The 20,076-nt window shown below is 40.1% G+C and overlaps 1 protein-coding gene across 1 annotated transcript in view; it reads left to right on the plus strand.

The window, feature by feature from the left end:
• INVS (inversin) overlaps positions 1–20,076 on the plus strand; it is a 3,016,309-nt gene that overhangs the window by 2,548,095 nt on the left and 448,138 nt on the right. Inside the window, exon 14 of the mRNA XM_044065609.1 lies at positions 8,504–9,314. Coding sequence (XP_043921544.1) covers positions 8,504–9,314 — 811 coding nt within the window. The remainder of the gene's footprint in view (positions 1–8,503; positions 9,315–20,076) is intronic.

Raw genomic sequence — 20,076 nt, forward strand, 5'->3', positions numbered from 1 at the left:
TTAGGAGGTGGGCTGGTTTTAAGATGTGTCCAAGTCCCAGTGCCATTTCCCATACCACTGTCAACCTTTTACTATAGTTAGCTTTAGTCTGTTGGGTCATCAGGACAGAGGGAGGAACCCTCTGAGTTCTGGCAATCCTGATGCATCCAAACAGACTATATGGCTCCCTACACACCACATACTTTGTTAGAAATGTCCCTCATTTAGTACAAGCTAAGAGCAGAAGCGATCAGTCAGGCCGGTCTCCATTGTCAGTACCATGACCAAGTATTTGTCTCGGGGACTTCATGTGTGTGCTACACAAAGTTGTCTGATTTTAGTGGGTACTGGGCACGTTTGCTCTACCAAAGGTTGTTTGTATGCTATGCTTTTTTGCCATACAATATCTTGGTATGGCTGCCATCCTTTTGAGGCTTCTTTGTGAGAGCATGCCCTACTCCATGTCATCATTGGTGGTCTGCGTGTCCTAAGCAGTAACATTTGACACATTGCTACTTCTCCTAGCACTGTCCTTAATCTCTTCCAGCTTCCTCACCAGTGGTGCTACAGAACTAGAGATGCATCCAGTGCAAACTGATATGCAATAATTTTAACAAGCTCGTCACCACCGTTGTTGTGGGCAGTAATCATTCTGCCTATGCTCTCTTATTTTCTCATTCCTTTATTTATACTTTACTAACATGGTAAGAGAACTGGTCCAGGGAACCTTTTCATGCACAACCTAGGACACATTGTCAAACACAATAATAAGTAAGAAATGTGCTTAGGAATACAAAACAAAAGTACTGCCATTAATGCAGTTGACACAGATTCTGTGTACAGTAAAGAGCCAATGTGCGACACTGAATAAGTAAACCATAAATTAATATTTATAAGAATGCATGCATTATTCAGTATTAAATATACAATGTAAACTTCATTATAAAATGCAGAACTGTATGTAAACATTTTGCACAACTCACAGTGCTGTAAGATGTTACAGCAAAATGATAGACTGAGAATTAGCAAGTCAATGTTGCATGGCTGTACAAAAAATATATGCAGCAATTATATTTGCATCATTCTTGTTGTCCTAAGGTGATATCAAAGCAGACTAAACCTGCACATTTTGGAATGGAACCCCCAGTACAGTTGAACTTAGAAGTAGTATATCAGTACATTAGCCCATGTCACTGTAGCACTTGCATTTACATTCCTTGAAGAGATGGTCCCTCAAGGGTTTTCTTGAAAGTCGGTAGTTTGTCCATATTCCTTGTATTCTCTGAGACATTGTTCCAACCAGCTGGAACTATTTTTGAGAAAGCTCTTTCACACATACCAAGTGTGAATGGGGCTTGTACAATTGAATACCATCATTATTTCTAGGAATATAGGATTAGTTTCTTAACTGCAGCCTGCTGAGATGTGGCGGACAGTAGTCATCATTTGATACTTTATAGATGAGTGTATTAAGCAGTAATGTAGCTCTGTCTGTAACAGTTAGCCCATTGTTTGGGTTTAGAATATTGCAGTCATGCTTGTTAGCTCGCTGTAGGAATCTAAGTGTTTTGTTATCTCAGTGTAGGAATCTAAGTATTTTATTCTTGACTGATAAGTGCAGCACTGAGTGCAGAGAAGGGAGGCAGCATTTATGTCTGGTGAGTACATTTAAGGCAATGACTCACCTAGCCTCAGTGGTCAACAAGTTAGGTATTTTGTAAAAGATTTTAAGTTGAGATAATGCATTGTTGGCCTTAATTTATGTGTTTTGGTGGAATGATAGGCTTTGGTGTAATAATATTCTTAGGTGACTGCTGAGCAGAGATAGCAAGATGGACATAGAAGATCTGTAATGCTAAAGTTAGGGATGTTGTTTAGTTTTCTAGAGGTGCCAAGTAATATCACTGTTTTTATGTATTGATGGACAGTTTACTTTTACAAAGCCAGTTCTATATAACTTCAAAATCCTTCAGAAGTTCACTTTCAGAATAGATAACCATTTGTCGGACTTGGTCCGGACAATGTTATCCGCATATATTATACAGTTAATCTGAGTCAGATCCCAGGAAGGAACATTAATAAACATTAGACAATGGGCAAACTGTACATCAGTACCCTGATTGGAGAATGAGCATTCTCCAGCACGGTATTAATATGCAATTAATGCCCGGTGAAAAAGGAGTAAACCGCTTCATGGCAGCTTATCAAGCCGCCGTGGAGCTCGGACTGAAAAAAAAAAAACATGGAACAGCCGCCATTATTTTACGTGCGCTAAGCAAGGTTTTTGTTGTTTAGCGAGTGAAAAATATAAAAAAAAAAAGGTAAGTGTGTGTGTATATGTCTGTGTTTGAGTGTATGCCTGCATGCAAGTGAGAGTAAGCGAGCCGTTATTTTACACTCGCTAAGCAGCACTTTTGCTGTTTAGCAACTGTAAAATAAAAAAAAGAAAATACAGCGTGTGTGTGAGAGTGTATATGTGTATGTGAGTAAGAGAGTGATCGAGAGTGTGTGTGTGTGTGCGTTTTCCGGTCTGCAAGTGTGTGAATGGGTGCATGAAAGCAGAGAGACTGTGTGTGTGTGTGTGTGTGTGTGTGTGTGTGTGTCTCTCTCTGAGAGAGAGAGAAAGAGAGAGAGATGGATGGAGAGAGTGAGGGAGAAAGCGAGTGATGTGTGAGTGAATGCATTTATGTAAGCACAGGGGACTGCCTGAGAGAGAGATCAAGAGAGATAGCGAGACTGAACGTGTGTATGAAAGCAGAGGAGGCTGTGTGTGTGTATATGTATGTGTGTGAAAGCAGAAGAGATTGTGCATGTGTATATGGGTGAGAGAATGGGCTATATGTTGTTTCACTTGCTTATTTTTTTAATAGTATATTTTTTTATATATAGATTTAATGTAAGATGCTTCCTCCAACACCATTAACATATACTACAGCAAGTTTGAAACAGTAGGCGGAATAATTATTTTACATTAAAAATATATATAAAAAAATATAGTACTTAAAAAAAACAAATAAGCAAGTAAAACACAACAATTTTACAGCGAGCCCATTGTCTAAGCACAATAATGCCCTCCAGGGTGTGTGTTAATGTGTAATTAATGCACTTCCAGGGGTGTAGAGGCCCTCTGCCTGTGGCGTCGGGCCTCATAACACCCCGGGGCGGGTGACAATTACACATTAACACACACCATGTCAGGCATTGCTTGCATAAGAATAACAGAGGGCCCACGATTGAGCCTTGTATGACTCCTTGTGTTTTGCTTACAGTCTGAGTGGCATTGTAAGATCCAATCACTCTGAAAGTTTTCTTTTCAAGGTAGTTTTTGAAACATTGTATTATTTCCATTAAAAAAACTGACCATTTCTGCAGCAACACAGCATGGTCAACAGTTTTCAGAGCCCTCTTAATATCTAAAAAGAGGGCTTCTGTAACTTTACCTTGCTCAATGTGTGTAAAGAAGTGGTCTGTCAGTGAATATATAGCTGTTCAGAGTGCTAAAGATAGGTTGGAAACCATGTTGCTTATCTGTGAGGATGGCCATATTTTAGCATGTACTCAGAAATCTGATCATTTCTGATCATACACTATTTTTTTCAAGTATTTTAGCTAGTGAACAGAGGTTGGCATTAGGGCAAAAGCTATTGGCAAGGACTGAAGAAGGACCTTTAGTCAGGGGGAATAATCACTACATGTTTCGAGCTATAAGGGAGGATTTTTTTTAAGTAATAGAGTGAAAATGTGTGTCAGATGCTTGCTAAGTGTCTGGCTACCTAGTTTTAGAATTTTGGAGTGTGAACTATGAAACTGATGGTTGTAGCCTGTGTCCAAGGTTTCAAGGAGTTTTTGTATCTTTTTTATTTTGGTGATGTCCTTGAAATAGAATTGGGTGAAGTCACCAGTCTTGTGAAGTGGGGAAAATGGTTGGAAAGAAGGTTGGTTAGAAAAAGTCAGATTGGTAGGAAGTGGGGAACTGATGATATTCTAAGTTGAGAAATCCTTGCTAAGAGTACTTGACAATTGCCTGTTTTTGGGAAAACTTTGGAAGTATTTAGTTGTTTTATTGCCTTACATTGTTTTGGTTTTCCAAGATAAGTGATTTGTACTTGTCTGGTATATTTAGTTTTGGTACAATTGATTTTCAGCCTAGTTTACTTTTTATATATTGGTACATGTTGAATTTATGCGTATAGGTTATTTTTTCCATTCTTCCCAGGCTTCATCTCTGTTTTTTATTAGTTGTTTTATGTCATGGTAATCCAAAGGGAGTATCTACCTTGAATTCTTCTTTTCATGTGAATAGTTTATACCGAATGACTGAGAGGAGTCTGTAGGGTTGTGGCATTTATATGTTCAGACAGAGAGTATGGGGTAGTGGTTCACTTAGAGAATCGGAGAATGTCTGTTTTAATTTATTTGGTATATTGGCTATAACAAGATCAAGTAAAGAGATGTGGTTTTTCTAGTTAGAATTTGATGTCGTGACATCTGAGACTGTGTTAGTTGATGCGCAGTAACTATACTATGTAAATGTATTATTCGTGGGCCTTTCCAGTCTATTTATTTATTTTATTGGTATGTATTTACCAGGGTAGTTTGACTAGATCAGTGCAATGATCCCTTTTCAGCTGAGGCCAGGAGAGAAATGCTGCAATAACTTGCAGGAATAATTATATAACATAGCATGAGACTAACAGTATAGTGCATTGTTGAGTGAGAAAAGGGGATTATATGTTACAACAAACAGAGGGGGTAGCATTAACCAGTACAACAGATAAGAATGGGGTCAAATGTTAGTTTCAAAAAGTTACAAAAGAGATTCACAAAAACTCAAGATATTTGCAACATATTTAAATCATTTGTTCGGTGAAAATGCATTCAACTGTGTGTTGAATAATGGGATAGAGACGGAGGTTTGAATGCAAGATTGTCAGAGGTAACCGGGGTATACAATAAGAGTAGATTTCCTATCCTGATGAGAGAAGAAGGGGTGTGTGAAAGAGAAATTATGCTAATTTGGATGGGAGGAAAAGGGACAAAGAAAAAGATGAGGCACTTGAGTGTACTAAGTTGAGTTTGTGATGCCTTGTAATTCCTAGAATTTATTTTAGTATAGTATCTATAAAAGAAATATTGATGGAAGTGGAATATAAATTACTGCACTCTCTTATTTTCATGCTCACAGGTCCAGTAACATATGCTGCCTATTTACCATCCTAGGTAAAAAAAAAAAAAAAAAAAAAAAAAATCCTTTAATTACCATCTTCCCTCTACGAGTCTGTGTAGTGTTCATAGGATCAGAGGAGGTTACTAGGCTAATCGTCTGAAGGCCCTTATAAGCCTAGACAAGTTCCAACCTTGTTCTCTTGAGTCTGTGTTTCAGGCAAACTAATTCAGCGCCTACTCCCCCTGTCCAAGAGGGACACAGGTAAAACTCCTGGGATGAATTTACGGTTTCCCATCCAGTCATCCATATTATACTTAAATAGGGTCAACGAGAGGCTGTGTTTGACTTGCATTGGAAGCTTGTTCCAGAGAAGAGGTAACCTGTGTGAAACATATCTGTCTCTCCAGCAAGTTCTGTTGATGTCGTATACTAGGGACAGCACTCGTTTTGTATATGCATCTGATCATGCTAGGGCTGTAGTCTATGGTATCTGGCCTGTATTGCTGCTAGACACCTTATTTATGCTAAAGTTGCCATAACATAACCGTAAGGATCAAGAACAGCATTTACCCTCACATAGTAAAACAAGAAAGCAGACCAGTTCCATGTAAGGTCCCGTTTATTAAAACTAGTGGAAAATAATAAATTAATACACAATTATACTAAGCGCTTTCACCCATAAACCAAACTGGGCTTCATCAGAGTATAATTTGGTTGGAAAATTCTTCCTTAAATATACTAAAGTCACTACGCCCTAAAGATAAAACCAATAAACAACTTCAAGCAATCATATATGCAAATTACAAATTACAAACATGGAATGGCTGCATAGAAAAAAGCTCCTACAAAATAAGGACAATAACTATAAGAGAATATGTTAAACACCATCAATAAATAGTATTTGTTAACTAACTAACTGAATATAAATATAAATGTATATATCTAAACAATCCAGTGTTTAAAAATAAATAACCTAAATAACTATGTATAAATATTAAAATATATGTAATGTATAATACTTATATACTTTTAAATGTTAAAATTTGGTTAACTGCCTATATATGTTAAAAAGTGAATGAATTATGAAAAACTTCAATTCATTGTAAAATTAATTTAAAAAATCATTAAATGCAATGTGATTTGTGTTTCAGTATACTAGAAATGGAAATATAATCATTAATTCCAGGTGAATTGGAAGCATCCAGTCTCAGTTGCCACAAACATTCCTTTGCTTCCAATAAGTTCTTGTCATCGCCTCCTTTGGTATTATTGGGAATTCTGTCGATCACAAAAAATAAAAATCTTTTGAAATTCATACATTTCTGGCTGTGAAGATATAATGAACTCACTGTTTTATTGGTTTTAATATCCCTTATATGTTCTAAAATCTGACATTTCAGGCAAACTAATTCAGCACCTACTCCCCCTGTCCAAGATTGACACAGGTAATGAATTTACGGATTCCCATCCAGTCATCCATATTATACTTAAATAGGGTCAACAAGGGGCTGTTTGACTTGCACTGGAAGCTTGTTCCAGAGAAGAGGTAACCTGTATGACACATATCTGTCTCTCCAGCAAGTTCTGTTGATGTCATATATCAGGTCAAGGTCCCTAGAGCGACAGCACTCATTTTGTATATGTATCTGATCATGCTAGGGCTGTAGTCTATGGTATCTGGCCTGTATTGCTGCTAGACACCTTACTTATGCTAAAGTTGCCATACCATAACCGTAAGGATCAAGAACAGCATTTACCCTCAGATAATTTCAATGTCACAACCCTAGAGCAGCTTGCAGATGATTGGTTCTGTAGCCAAAGAGCTGTTCAGTGGGATGCAACTGGCCATTATATTCAGGTCTGCTCAGAAACGTTTCCTCAGAAAATGTATTCCATTAAATGGAAATACTTCCTGGGATGTAGAGGGAAGATGGCTCTACTTCCAGAGCATGTCTCTACATTTAATTGTTAAGCATTTGAGTATCATTATTGGTAAATGCATGAGTTGTTTCACTGCTGACTATTTCTACTTTTCATGAAGGCTGAAATGACCATTATCTGACTGCCACAGAGCTATCTAAAGATCATTGTGAACTCTGCTGCTGCTAATTAACCCTGTTCCCGTTAGATCTTAATTTCATTCTAGAAGAAACATGCAAATTTTCTCTGAAGCAGCCACATTAGTATAGTTAAAAAATAAATTCACTTTAAGACTCTGTTCATAGAGTTACTTCTACTAGGCATATCTTTGATTTTTAGATAATGTGGATGTTGAAGTTGTATTTGCCCTTCCATGTGAATTAGGCCTCTTTGCATACCAAGTTAAACATTTTCTGCAGTATTCCTTCTGCATCTAGCCCAAGTCAGTCCATTACACTCTTGCTGGTTTTCTTTAATAAAGTGCTCACAAAGGGGAACATCTTTTGCACATCTTGGATATTCATAGGTAACTACCAAGATTATAAGATTTCCAAAAACATGCTTAAAACTGTTTTTACCCTTTGCTAAAGAAAGGCAAAAAAGTCATCAAACTGTTCGTCTATCAGTTGCATTTCCTTTTTCTTTGAGAAATGCATCAAACCACTAGAGGTTGAAAACAAAAGGTAATTCTGCGTAGGCAGTTTATTTCTATAGCTTTGTTTTTATGTTCCCATATTACATTTTTACAATTGGACACCTCATTTTTATCCAGAGCTTCCTTTGGTAGACGTACTCACTGAAATCCTGAGATGAAAGATCCACTAGTGGAACTCCATTATCATGTTGGACTGTTCAGTGCCTTTATGTCTTGCTGGGAATCTTTTGCTGCAAAAATATATTGAGATACTACAGGTATGTAATGTATCAGCATTTCTCAGGATTATGCACTTACAATAAAAGATTTTCCTCCCCATGGCTCTTAATGTGCCATATTTTTCAAGGTATACAGGATGAGTTTTTTTACACTGAACTAGGGGTGCTGTTGTTTAGGGCAGAGTGACAGACACTTAAACTTGTTTTTGAATGTTTGCAACATACTTTGCTTAAAACATTTGTCAGTCAAGCTCTGCCAAGAAATTAAGGCTTCTGTTGATAGTGAATCTGCCTGTCACTGAGGCATCCAGAGGTGTCTGGAGAAGAAAAAGTTGCTGACCTTGGCCATAGCACATTTTACCACATTTTTGCTACAACACCCCTGTCTCAAAGATCCGTTCTTACAAGAAGTATTTTGCATTACTGTACTTTTTTGTTTTACATTACTAGAGCTTGTGGGATCATATAAAAAATTAACTGCAAAAACCTTTATACTGCAATCTGCTCAATAATTTTTTTGTTGTTGTTGCTTCACTATTAAAATATGCTAAACTTATTTTTTAGAACCTTTCTGCAAGAGTTCCAGATGCAAGTCAGCCAGTGGCTTTTCTGATGACAGAGAAAGACCGGAATCTAAATGCTGTATTAACAGTACCCCAGTGGAGCAGGCTTCTTGCTTAGCTTATGACTTAAGTGATGTAGTTAATTCTTCTGAGCAGCCGAGAGGCATAGACAGCCAAAATGCTAGCTGCAGGCTGGTCAGAGCTGCCCAGAAAAGGAAAGATCACCACAAGACTGCACTGTCATCCAGTAGTGTAAAAAACATCAGTTTGAAACCGTCTTCTGATATTGTAAGCCAATGTACTCCTGACGGAAAGAGTCCCACAGTATGTTTTAGTGGAATATCATCAAATAAAGTGAACAAATCAAATGGAACAAAAAGTGGACACAACCATGAACGCCCCCTTCCTGCTGGTTCCAGTAGACCTGGAAGTGCTAAAACAGTTAGTAACACTGATGTGTCAGGGGGTGACACACCAGTTAGAAGCTCAACACCTGACAAATCAACCCATGAATCACTTCCTCCACCACCTCCGTCTTCTGAATGTCAGGCATCTCACAGTTTTTTCTTAAGTAGCCCACTTCTTACTGCATATACCGAACATGACATAAGCAAAGAAGTGGGCAGGACAAATACACCAAGACTTGCAAGTGCAGATGCTCGGCACCTGTGTTCACTTCCACTGCAGAACTCCAGCATTGAACTAATCCCACTGGAAACTCGATTGCAGTTAGTAGAAAAAGAAAGAATGAGGAAGGAGCTATTTCGGAAGAAAAATCATGCAGCTACAGTAATTCAGAGAACCTGGAAAAGGTATGAAAGTTTTAACTCTTAAGATGCCTGTTTCATGTTTCATTCTGGTTGCAACATATTTGATAAAAGTAAGCAAATAAACTGAAGTGATGGCACAGTAATATGGTGAAGAGGTTTATGACTGTGAGCTGTAATTCCTGTGGTACAAGGGTTGATTCGGTCAGCTGTCATTTGCCTTCTGTGTGACCTTGAGCAAGTCACTTAACCAGACGTAGCTCCCAGGTTGCCCCTGAAAAGGGACTGTGTCTGTCCAGTGGGCCTTACCTGGTTAACAAATGGGTGTTATTATTATTAATATTACATGATCATTTACATTTATTTATTTTAACCTTTTGCCCCTTGTCTGTCTTTCTTTCTTTTGGTTACTTCTCATTACCAGCTTAATAGGAATCACAGAAAAAATTCTAGGCATCTGAGTCTTACGACCATTACACTTTGCTGTTACCCACACTAGAATGCACCTCCCCTGTCAAAATGGGCTAAGCCAATCAAGCCCAGGGTGAATTTATAATTTCCCATGTCCTGTTCGAAGGGGGAGAATGCATCACACTGCTTAATCTGCAGGTGTAGTCTGTTCCAGAGAAGGGGGAGGTGCTGAGTGATTAATTAATTTCTCCACCTCAGTTTATTTATCTGCTGATAAAGAATTATATCACAGGTTCTAGAATTTTTGAAAAATGTATGACTTGTGAAGGTACAAGAGATCTATGACCATCCATCATCATCAGCACCCTTTTTTTCCCATTTTTCTACATTGGGTCGGGGTATCGTGTTAACTGTCGCCAACTCTCATGATTCAGTGCCACAGTCCTGCCTTCTTCAACACTCATGCCTGACTGTCACAGATCTTCTTTCACACAATTCAGTCACCTCTTTGCTGGACATCCTCGCTTCCTGTTACCTTCTTCCTGTCTATCCCAAATCTTCCTCACCAGATTGTCTTCCGCTTTTCTACACATTTATTTATTTTATTTATTTATTTTACATTTGTTGACCGGGAATGTCTGACTGAGGCAAAGCCCTTTTTCAGCAGAGGCCCGGGGAGAAAAGCACCAGTTTTTACAGTTAATATTATTATTATATGCAATAGTGCAGAAAGTAATGGTACATGTACAGACAGATGTTTAGCAGCAAAAAATACTTAGTTAAATACTTAGTTAATCAACATTTTTACAAGTAATTCAGAAATACAAATCATAACTTAGTGTATAGCTCTTAAGTGAACTTGTAGTGTTTAGCCAATTTAATTGATTGTTTTTAAATCATACACTATACTATTATGTATGTTTTTAATTGTACACTAAATTGTTATGTATACTTAATCTGTATGTAATTGGAGCTTTTCTCCTCGGGTCTCCACTGAAAATGGGCTCCTGGCCCAGTTGGACCAACCTGGTTAACAAATGTCAATAAATAAATAAAATAAAATAAATAAACAAACAATAGAGAAAATTCAGACCATTTAGTAAAGGATAGTAGTGGGGATCCAAGTTAAACAGAAGTTTGGTATGCTGAGTTTATCAAAATGGGTTGGAGCAATGACAGATCCATTGTCCTTTAAAATATTCTTTTAAGGTTAGTTTAAATTGTTTGGGATGTGTGAGTGTTCGAATTTCGAGGGGGAGTCTGTTCCATGCGATAGTGGGGTGGTAGCTGTATAGGCTGCACCCTGCTTTAGACTTGGGCTTATAGACAATAAGTCTTGAGAAGAGTTGCGTAGGTTTCTTGTGGGAGCATAATGGGAGATAACAGAGTGTAGGGCTGGGTAATAAGAAGACTGATAGAGAATGGAGTGTATGGTATGGAAGACTGGGTAGTGGATAAGAGTTAAGAGGGTGAGTTAGCTATTGTTATCACTGTTGAGTCATCTGCGTATTGGGTAATATCTGAGTGTGAGCAGGAGGTATGTAGTAAGTTGGTGAAAATGTTAAAAAGTAATGGCCCTAGGATGGATCCTTGAGGGACTCCCATTTTTATTGGAAGGGGAGAGGATAGAGCAGTATCCTATTTCACTGACTGGAGTCTATCAGTAAGATAGCTATCAAACCATGCTATTGTAGCTGGGGAGAAATTCAGGTTAGATAGCTTGTTTAGTAGTAGAGGGTGGGAGACAGTATCAAAGGCCTTTGAGAGATCCAGGAAGAGACAGGAGATAAGTTTGTGGTCATCTCTGGCCAGGGAAATAGTATTGAGAAAGGACAGGAGAGCAGTATATGTGCTGTGTTTTGGCCTAAAGCCATGTTGAATAGGAGTTAGTAGGTTTTCCTGGGAGAGATGTTGCATTACTTATATATGTATGCATTTTTCTAGTATCTTAGACAGAGGAGAGAGGATTGCTGTAGGTCTAAAATTTGAGATTTCACTGGAGTTACTTCCTTTATGTATAGGTAGGGTATAGAACTGTTTCCAGATAAATGGTACTTTTGATTCAGAGATAGATCGATTTATAATGATAGAGATGGGCACAGCTAGTGAGTGTGCAGCTATTTGGAGGAAGTATGATGGGATGTTGTCAGCAGAAACTGAACAAGGTTTCAGTTTAGAGAACAGTGTTCTGATGAGAGCAGTGAACACAGGCTTGAGGGAGAGAGTATTTATAGAGGTAGTGGTTGAGGAGGAAACTGGACATTTGAGCGTATTTATATTAGAGTTGTTGGATATGGACATGTGCCCAAACCACCGTAATCTGTTCCCTTTGATCTTTTCTGCAATTGGAGCTACTTTGGCTTCTGCTCTTATGTCTTCACTTCTTCGTCTGTCCCACAGTGTGCATCCTACCACCTTTCTCAGGTACTTAATTTCCATCACCTCTAGCTTCTTCAACTGTTCTGCCTTTACTGCCCAGGTTTCTGTACCATACAGTTGTACTGGTCGCACCACTGTCTTGTACACCTTACTTTTCAGCTTCTTTGGCATTCTTCTGTCATAGACTACACCTGATACTCTATGCAAGTTGTCTGCAGCCCCTCTGATTCTAGCTTTGACCTGATTCTATGACCAGTGGATCCATAATTATACAGAAGGTAAGGCATATATCTCTTCTGAGGAGTCTATATGGTACTGAAAAAGGGGCAGTGCTTCTAACCTTTTCTGGTAGATTTAAGGTTTTCAAGTCCATGATTTTTTAGGTAGAAACCTCTGTTTTTTCTGATTGTTTAATGTCTGGTGAGGTACACAGCAAATTAGGGCATTGTATTCTATAATTGACCTGATCAGTGATTCTGTAATTGGCCTGATCAGTGTTGAATGTAAGGGAACAATGACCTTTTTAGATCTGAATGGTATTCTTTTGGCAGTTAGCTGAGCTAATTAGATCTGGGTAATACTCCTTTGGCAATTAATTGTACTAAGTATATGGATTTCATGACTACTGTTACAAGGTGATCAAAGTAAAGGGAAGTATCAACTCAAGTTCCAGGGTGCTCTACTACATTCTCATTTTGAAGTGGTGTTAGCTATGCTGTATCCTGGGGGGGGGGGGGGGGGGTGATGTCAAATTTGAAAATTTTGCACTTTTTAGCATTTAATTTGAGCCCATCTGTAGTAATCCAGGTATTTATGACTGTAAGTTATAGCTGGAGAGCTTTGACATCAGAAGCATATTTAACAATGACTACCAGTTTGCTGTCATCCAGTGTCATAGGTAGCTAGAGGTTTTGGTTCTTGGTCTAGAGGTCAGAAAAGTTAACAAAAGTGGTCCCAGCATGCTACCTTCATGCTGTCTGATGGTGCATCTGCCAACTGTGCCATGTGTGCTTAGTCTTTTAACTGTTTAGCTGTCCATCTTACCTCTTATGGATCTATTTGTAGTGCATTTAGTTTATTAATTATGCTAGCATGAGGTATGGTGTTAAATGCCTTGGCCAGATCACGGTATGGCATGTGGACATTGTGAATGGATTTATACAATTTCTACCTTTTACAAAGCATACTGGTATGGGTTTAGTCTGATGAGATGTTTAATGTCCTAGCTTATCAGTGCAGTCATAATGTGATCCACTGTCTTGCAAATGAGACTCTTCAGTTGATGGGTGTATACTTTTGGACTTCCATGGCAGAACCACATTTAAGGAGTGGCATCACCACTGCTATGTGCCATACCTCCTGGAAACAGCCTGATGCTAGGCTCAAGTTAAATAGTTTATGCACTAGCTCCACCAGGACATAATGTTTACCAGACCGGTCAGTGTAATATCAGCTGCCATGCAGGAAATGTTTTTGGCATTGGACAGCACTTTTGGCAAATGTTCTTCAGTAAAGATGGAGGAGGGAGTGAGGGATAAGAGGGCTCTGTATAATCGTCTCTGGAGTAAACCTCACATTGAATTTGTTTGCTTGTATACTGGCAATGCCCATTTGGTATGAGTAGGCAGTGCCATTTTGGATGAGTTTGTTGCAAAACTGGGTGCTGTTTCTTAGTTTCCTAACATAGCTAAAAAGGGTTTATAGTTGTTCTTGGCTTCAGATGCTAACCTACGTTCGTGGGCTGCTTTAGTAGACTTAATGGGCTGCTTTAGTAGACTGGGAATTTCTGGTTAAAGGCTTATAGTGCCTGCATATTTGAACTGTTTCTTACTGAAATTGGTGCGCCTTGTTTGCTGTAGCATAGACTAGATCCAGGCCTGCTGAATCTAGCTTTGTTTGCATAACTTGAGTACTAATCCAGGCCTTCTTAAAAGTATTCAGTTGTAATTATTACTGCTTGGTAGTAACTTGATTAAAGTGTAGCTATCATTCTAAGCCTTTTGGTTTAAGCACTTGGGCTTCAGACCAGTTGTTTTACATTAAGAAGGTTTGTGGTCTGCACTGTTGTGGCAGGACAGGTAGCTTACATACTTCTAAGTTGGGAACTGCTGATTGAAGGCTCAGTGTCTGTTATTCTAAAAGTGTATTAGTTCTGGTTTAAGCACTTGGGCTTCAGGCCAGTTATTTTACATTAAGAAGGTTTGTGGTCTGCACTCTTGTGGGAGGAGAGGCTGGACTCTGCCCCTCTGAGCTGGGAATTTCTGGTTAAAGGCTTATAGTGCCTGCATATTTGAACTGTTTCTTGCTGAAATTGGTGTGCCTTGTTTGCTGTAGCATAGACTAGATCCAGGCCTGCTGAATCTAGCATTGTTTGTATAACTTGAGCACTAATCCAGGCCTTCTTTTTTTGGAGAAGGTTCCCCTGCACCCCAGTGGCAGGAGTGTGCAGTTAGAACTTGTCTGATTGAAGACTACAGGAACAGGGCTCAGTTTTGAGATTTTTTTACTGGTTAATTGGATAATTTGTTTAAAAGCCTTTTCTGATTGCCTGTAGTCATCTAAAGCTGTTTTAAGTGTATTTTTTACTGTTTGAAGTCATTTAAAGCTGTTTTAAGTATATTTTTTTACTGTTTTTGCCTTATCTTTTCAAAAAAAATTTCCTTGCTTCCCACCTTTCTAAGCTAGTATAGTCCAGTTTTCAGGCTAGTGCTGAATTCAGGGCTGTGTTACAATTTTCTGAGTTGCCCATACCTTACTTGGATAGAGGGATGTTTCTCTGTTCACCTGTGAGAGAGGGATCTTTGAGCAGCCATCTGTCCCTGGAGGAGTGGTTCCAGCCCAGAAGTTAGTAGTTTATAGGCCATTTTGGGCTAATTTCTCTCTCTTTCATTTTCCTGCTGTAAAAACCACGTTTACACTGTTTTGCACGTCCGGGCAGCGCCGGTTAGCTAGGGCTAAATTTATCCAGGCTCCACCAAGTCTCCTCTTCAGTTTTTCCCTTGAAAATAGTCTAACTCTCAACCTAAGCACTTAAAAGGCATCCTACCATCCAGCACTTGCTCAGACCTAATAGCAAGCACTAACATACCCCGACACTTGATTGCCCAGCAGGGCAAGGCTCATTATTCACCCCTCACCAACCAAGTGACAAAGCAGCTCACCCTACTATTCAGGCATGACCAAAGAGCAATTTCAGGTATACTCTCCAGTCCAGCTGGTGAACCTCGGTATCCTGAGGCAATGTTACAACTGCCTCATGTACAGAGACAACCCTCTCCTCCTACCACAAAACATTAACATATGCGAGAGATGCAATTATATAGTTAAATTGGAGGCTAAGCTCTCTCTCTACCCAAGACTGGAACAGGCAGTCATGAGGAGAAGGTTAACACTTGCACCACACCTCCAGCCTCACATAGACATACTAAACCAGCACTGGCAAAAAATACATATAAATACATGAAATCAAACTCGGAGGCTATAAATAAAAACCTGCAAAAGCATCACAGACCACCAAACAGATACCCAAAAAACCTGCACCTCCCTTCACAAAACAGACAACACATAAAACACAAAATCAGTGTGCCGCACACATACCTAATACACTAGTAATAGGCGACTCTATAGTCAGGCACACTGACGTCCCACTTACTAGGCTGGACAAGGAGAAGGTTACTGTTAGCTGCCTGTCGGGAGCCAGAATCCACCACATAACACAAGCACTCAGGTCACTCCAGAACAAGTGCAAATATGACTCTGTCATTGTTCATGTTGGTGTGAATGACCTGAGATGTACCTCCCTGGACTACATGAAAAGAAACATGGAAGAGCTCTCTGATCATGTAGCTCAGGCGGGTATGACCCTGACCCTGAGTAGCATCCTGCCCTCACCAAGAATGATACCTCAGTATAAAGAAAAAATGATCAATTTCAACAATTGCCTAAGCTTCTGGTGTCATTCAAAGGGGATCCAGTGTCTGTCAGCCTGGGACAAAATGCTCGACAGGCCTCGTTGATTCGCAAGAGATGGCTTGCACCTGTCACCCCTAGGCTTTCGAATACTGGCCAAGGCTCTTGCTGCCCCCATAGTGCCTTTTTTAGGCAAGGCTCAAACGTCAAACCCACCTCTGTAAACAGCACAAATAAAAAAATGAGGGTTATGCTACTCAACGCCAGGAGTTTAGATCTCAAAATGCACGCGCTCGAAGCACTCCTCAGTATGGAGAACGTCGACATCTGTGCAGTAACTGAAACCTGGTTCAAGGCTCCACAGAGAACCCCAGCACTACCGGGCTACAACTCATACTACACATTTCGGCCACAGAACATGGACTGAAACACAAAAGGAGGGGGTGTATCCATATTCATCAAGGATACCTACACTTCCAGGTTAGTGGCGCAGCATGATACCTCCGAGATCATCCATGTGCAACTAACATCAGGCAAATCTGCAATGCAAATTGTGGCCTGCTACAGATCACCCTCAATGACCCAGGACCACCACTCCACCTTTCTGGAGACACTGGAAAACATGACGGTCCTAACTGAAAACCCTGATATTGGACGATTTCAATTACCCTACCGTTAACTGGGAAAACTACTCAAGTACAAACTACCACGTCCAGCGCATGCTGGAATTTATTAACTCAAATGCCCTGGATCAGCTGGTAAACTCCCCTACCAGAGGTGAAAACATATTGGACCTGGTCATCACCAACATGGGCGACAGGTGTTCCACACCAGAGGTCAACCCGTCACTGGTTAGATCAGACCATAAACTAATCACTCTTGATGTCCACACCACACCACCACCTCCAACCAAGGAAACCACAGTGAAAAACTTTTCCATAGCAAACTTCACCCTACTTAAGACAGAGGTGGTAAGTTTCACAGCCCCCATGCTAAAGGATAACAGTGTCCAAGATGCAGGAACCTTTACAAATGCACTCTATGAGCACCTACAACGATGCATGGATCGTGCCATCCTTAGCAAAACCAAGACTCACTCCCCTAAGAGAAGGAAACCAGTCTGGTGGACCCCTGCCATAAACAGGCTATACAATAGAAGGAGGAAACTAGTTCAGAAAAAAAGCAATTCCCAAGAAGGAAAGACATCCCTAATCAGTATCAGTAAGAAACTTAAGGTCCTTCATAAAATCCTCCAAGGCTAACTTTGAAAGAAAAATAGCCAAGAATTCGAAAGATAACCCCAAAGCCTTCTTTAGCTATGTCAGGAATCTAAGTGGCAACTCGCAGATATGCGCTGAGCTAGTGCAAAATAGCACAACATATACTGAACCCACTGATATTGCCAACATCCTGGCAGATAGATTCAGTGCAAACTTCACCCCCCTCTCACCCCCAAAAGGGCCCACAACAATACCGGAAAAGTGTAGTGTCCCGGAAATCACAGACGCACAGGTGAAAACAGCCCTTTCAAAAGCCAAAAGCACAGTGTCAGTGGGGCCAGATGGTGTCCCAGGCTGTGTCTTGCACAAACTATAGAATGAACTAACCCCCCACCTAAACACACTGTTCACCCTCAGCCTCTCCCCAGGCTACGTGCCCATAGGATGGCGCACAGCAACGGTTATTCCACTCCACAAAGGAGGGGCCACAACTGACCCTGGTAACTATCGCCCCATAAGCCTGACTAGCCTGGTCTGCAAGGCTATGGAGCGCATCATCATGGAACTCATTAATAAAGACATTGAGAACCTCCAAACACTTGACCCGACCCAGTTCGGCTTTGTTAAGGGCAGATCATGCCTACTAAACCTGGTTGACTTCTTCAAGACAGTCACCAAGGCCATAGATGAGGGAAAGGTAGTTCACACAGCCTACCTTGACCTCTCCAAGGCTTTTGACACCATTCCTCACTTGGGAATTATAGAAAAAGTCACCAGCCTGAACATAAACCCCTACGTCACGAGATGGGTTGCCAACTGGCTTACAGACAGAACTCACACGGTAAGAGTAGCGGGCTCTAGGTCTGACTCTAAACCAGTCACAAGTGGTGTCCCACAAGGCTTGGTCCTGGGACCCCTACTGTTTGGCATATACTTCTCAGAAGTACAGGCAAACACAGGAGGACTATGGCTAACCAAGTTCGCCGATGACTGCAAACTGGGAGCCATAATTGACTCTCTGGGTGACACGGACATTCTCCAAAAGGGTCTTACTGAGATGGGACACCTGGTGTCAAAGTCATGGTCTCAAGCTAAATGCCAAAAAATTCATAGTCATCCCATTTGGGAAAAACAGAGCACCCATGAATAACCACATAGGTGGCAGCCCCCTTAATACAGAAGAGGTAATAAGAGATCTGGGGACCCAGGTGGATAGTAATCTCTCCTTTGACAATCATATTGCCAAAGTAGTTAGGAAATCCTTCTATGTAGCCCATCTAATTACTAAAGGGTTTGCATCTAGAAATAAAGAGGTTATAGTGCCCCTCTTCTCATCACTCATCAGACCCATCATAGAGTACAATGCCCCGTTTGGGATGTACCTCACAAGACACTTCCAACAGCTGGAAAGACCACAAAAGTACCTCACCAAGAGGATTATTGGTCTCAAACATATGTCCTATGCAGCCCACCTGGAAAAACTCCAGCTGTACTCAGTGGCATATCGCTTACTCAGAGGTGATCTCTGCCTGACTTACAAAGCCATGTCCAACTCAGAATTAATGGACATGCTCCACCTAAAGAAATCCAAGTCACTGCGAGCCACTCGCTCTAGTGAGCTTAACCTCGCCAGAACAATAAATTGAACATGCTGGAGGGATAGATTCCTGTCACAGAGACTCCCCATGCTTTGGAACAAAATTCCTAACTACATTAGGCAGATCCCCTCGCTAACACTCTTCAAGATAAACCTTGACGAGTGGATGGGTAACAGAAATTACATGTCTGGGATCACTTCATTGGCTCTTCTTGACAGAGGTTCAGTTAATTAATCAATGGGGCGGCGAAAGTTGACACACTCTGGCTAGATTTATAAATGCCCTCGGGCAGATAGCCTAGTACCTACCTATGAACCTATAATAGCATTTTTTAGATTTTTAGTCAAATGTATGATATTCTTCTGGACCTGGGGGTCTTTTGATTTGCTTTATACTTGAATACACTTTTTCTTTTATAGTAGATTTTGTCAGTGGACCACCAGGGTCATTTGCTTTTAAATTTCCATTTCATTTGTATTTGGATGGGACTTCTAGTTCTGTACATTTAGCTAATTAGATATAGAATTTCTTTATGAACCTTTCTGCTGAGGCAGTACCTGGGGTGATGTTGCTATAAGTGAATTTTGAGACTTTATCATAGTATTTGATGAGATTCATACTTTTGAAGTTATTAAATTATGCCATATTGGTTTCATTGGGTTTAAAGATCTTGAGGGTGACGATTATTGGCTTATGATTTGTTCTAACAAGAGTGGGATATACCAAGAAATTTGTGCATGCTGAAGCAACTTTTTTAAGTAATAGGTCAAGAATTTTATGTCTTGTTGTTCAGTTTGTAACAATCTGATCTACAAAGTTTTTACTTATTAGATCCAACAACTTTTGAGCATATCCTACATAGAAGGTATAGGTACTCTAGTTTATTGAGGGGGTAGTTAAAGCCTTCCTGAATGATGGCATTTTTATTTATGGGGAGTTTACCAAGTATCTTTAGGAACCTTGCATGAACTTCAGGGGATGTGAAAGGTATCCTGCAATAGGCAATAACATGATAACATGTGCTGTTTAGTGTGATTTGGAGTTCATTAAGTTGTATTTGTGGGTCTCTGGGATTCTGTCTAGAGGTGATATGGTCCCTAACAAATGTAGACATGCCACTACAGTGGCCATTGGGTCTGAAGGCATGACAGGCTCAAAACCCAAGTAGATATTTAAACCAAGTTTCACTAATTACACATACATGGATGCATTCCAAATCTAGAGTGCCTCAAGGTCAGACAACTTGTTGAGATGTCTGGCATTGAGCAGAGCCTCCTTAATTTGATCCTG

Source organism: Protopterus annectens, chromosome 3.part0 (assembly GCF_019279795.1).
Source record: "Protopterus annectens isolate FY-2018-M chromosome 3.part0, PAN1.0, whole genome shotgun sequence".
In the NCBI taxonomy this organism is placed as follows: domain Eukaryota; kingdom Metazoa; phylum Chordata; order Ceratodontiformes; family Protopteridae; genus Protopterus; species Protopterus annectens.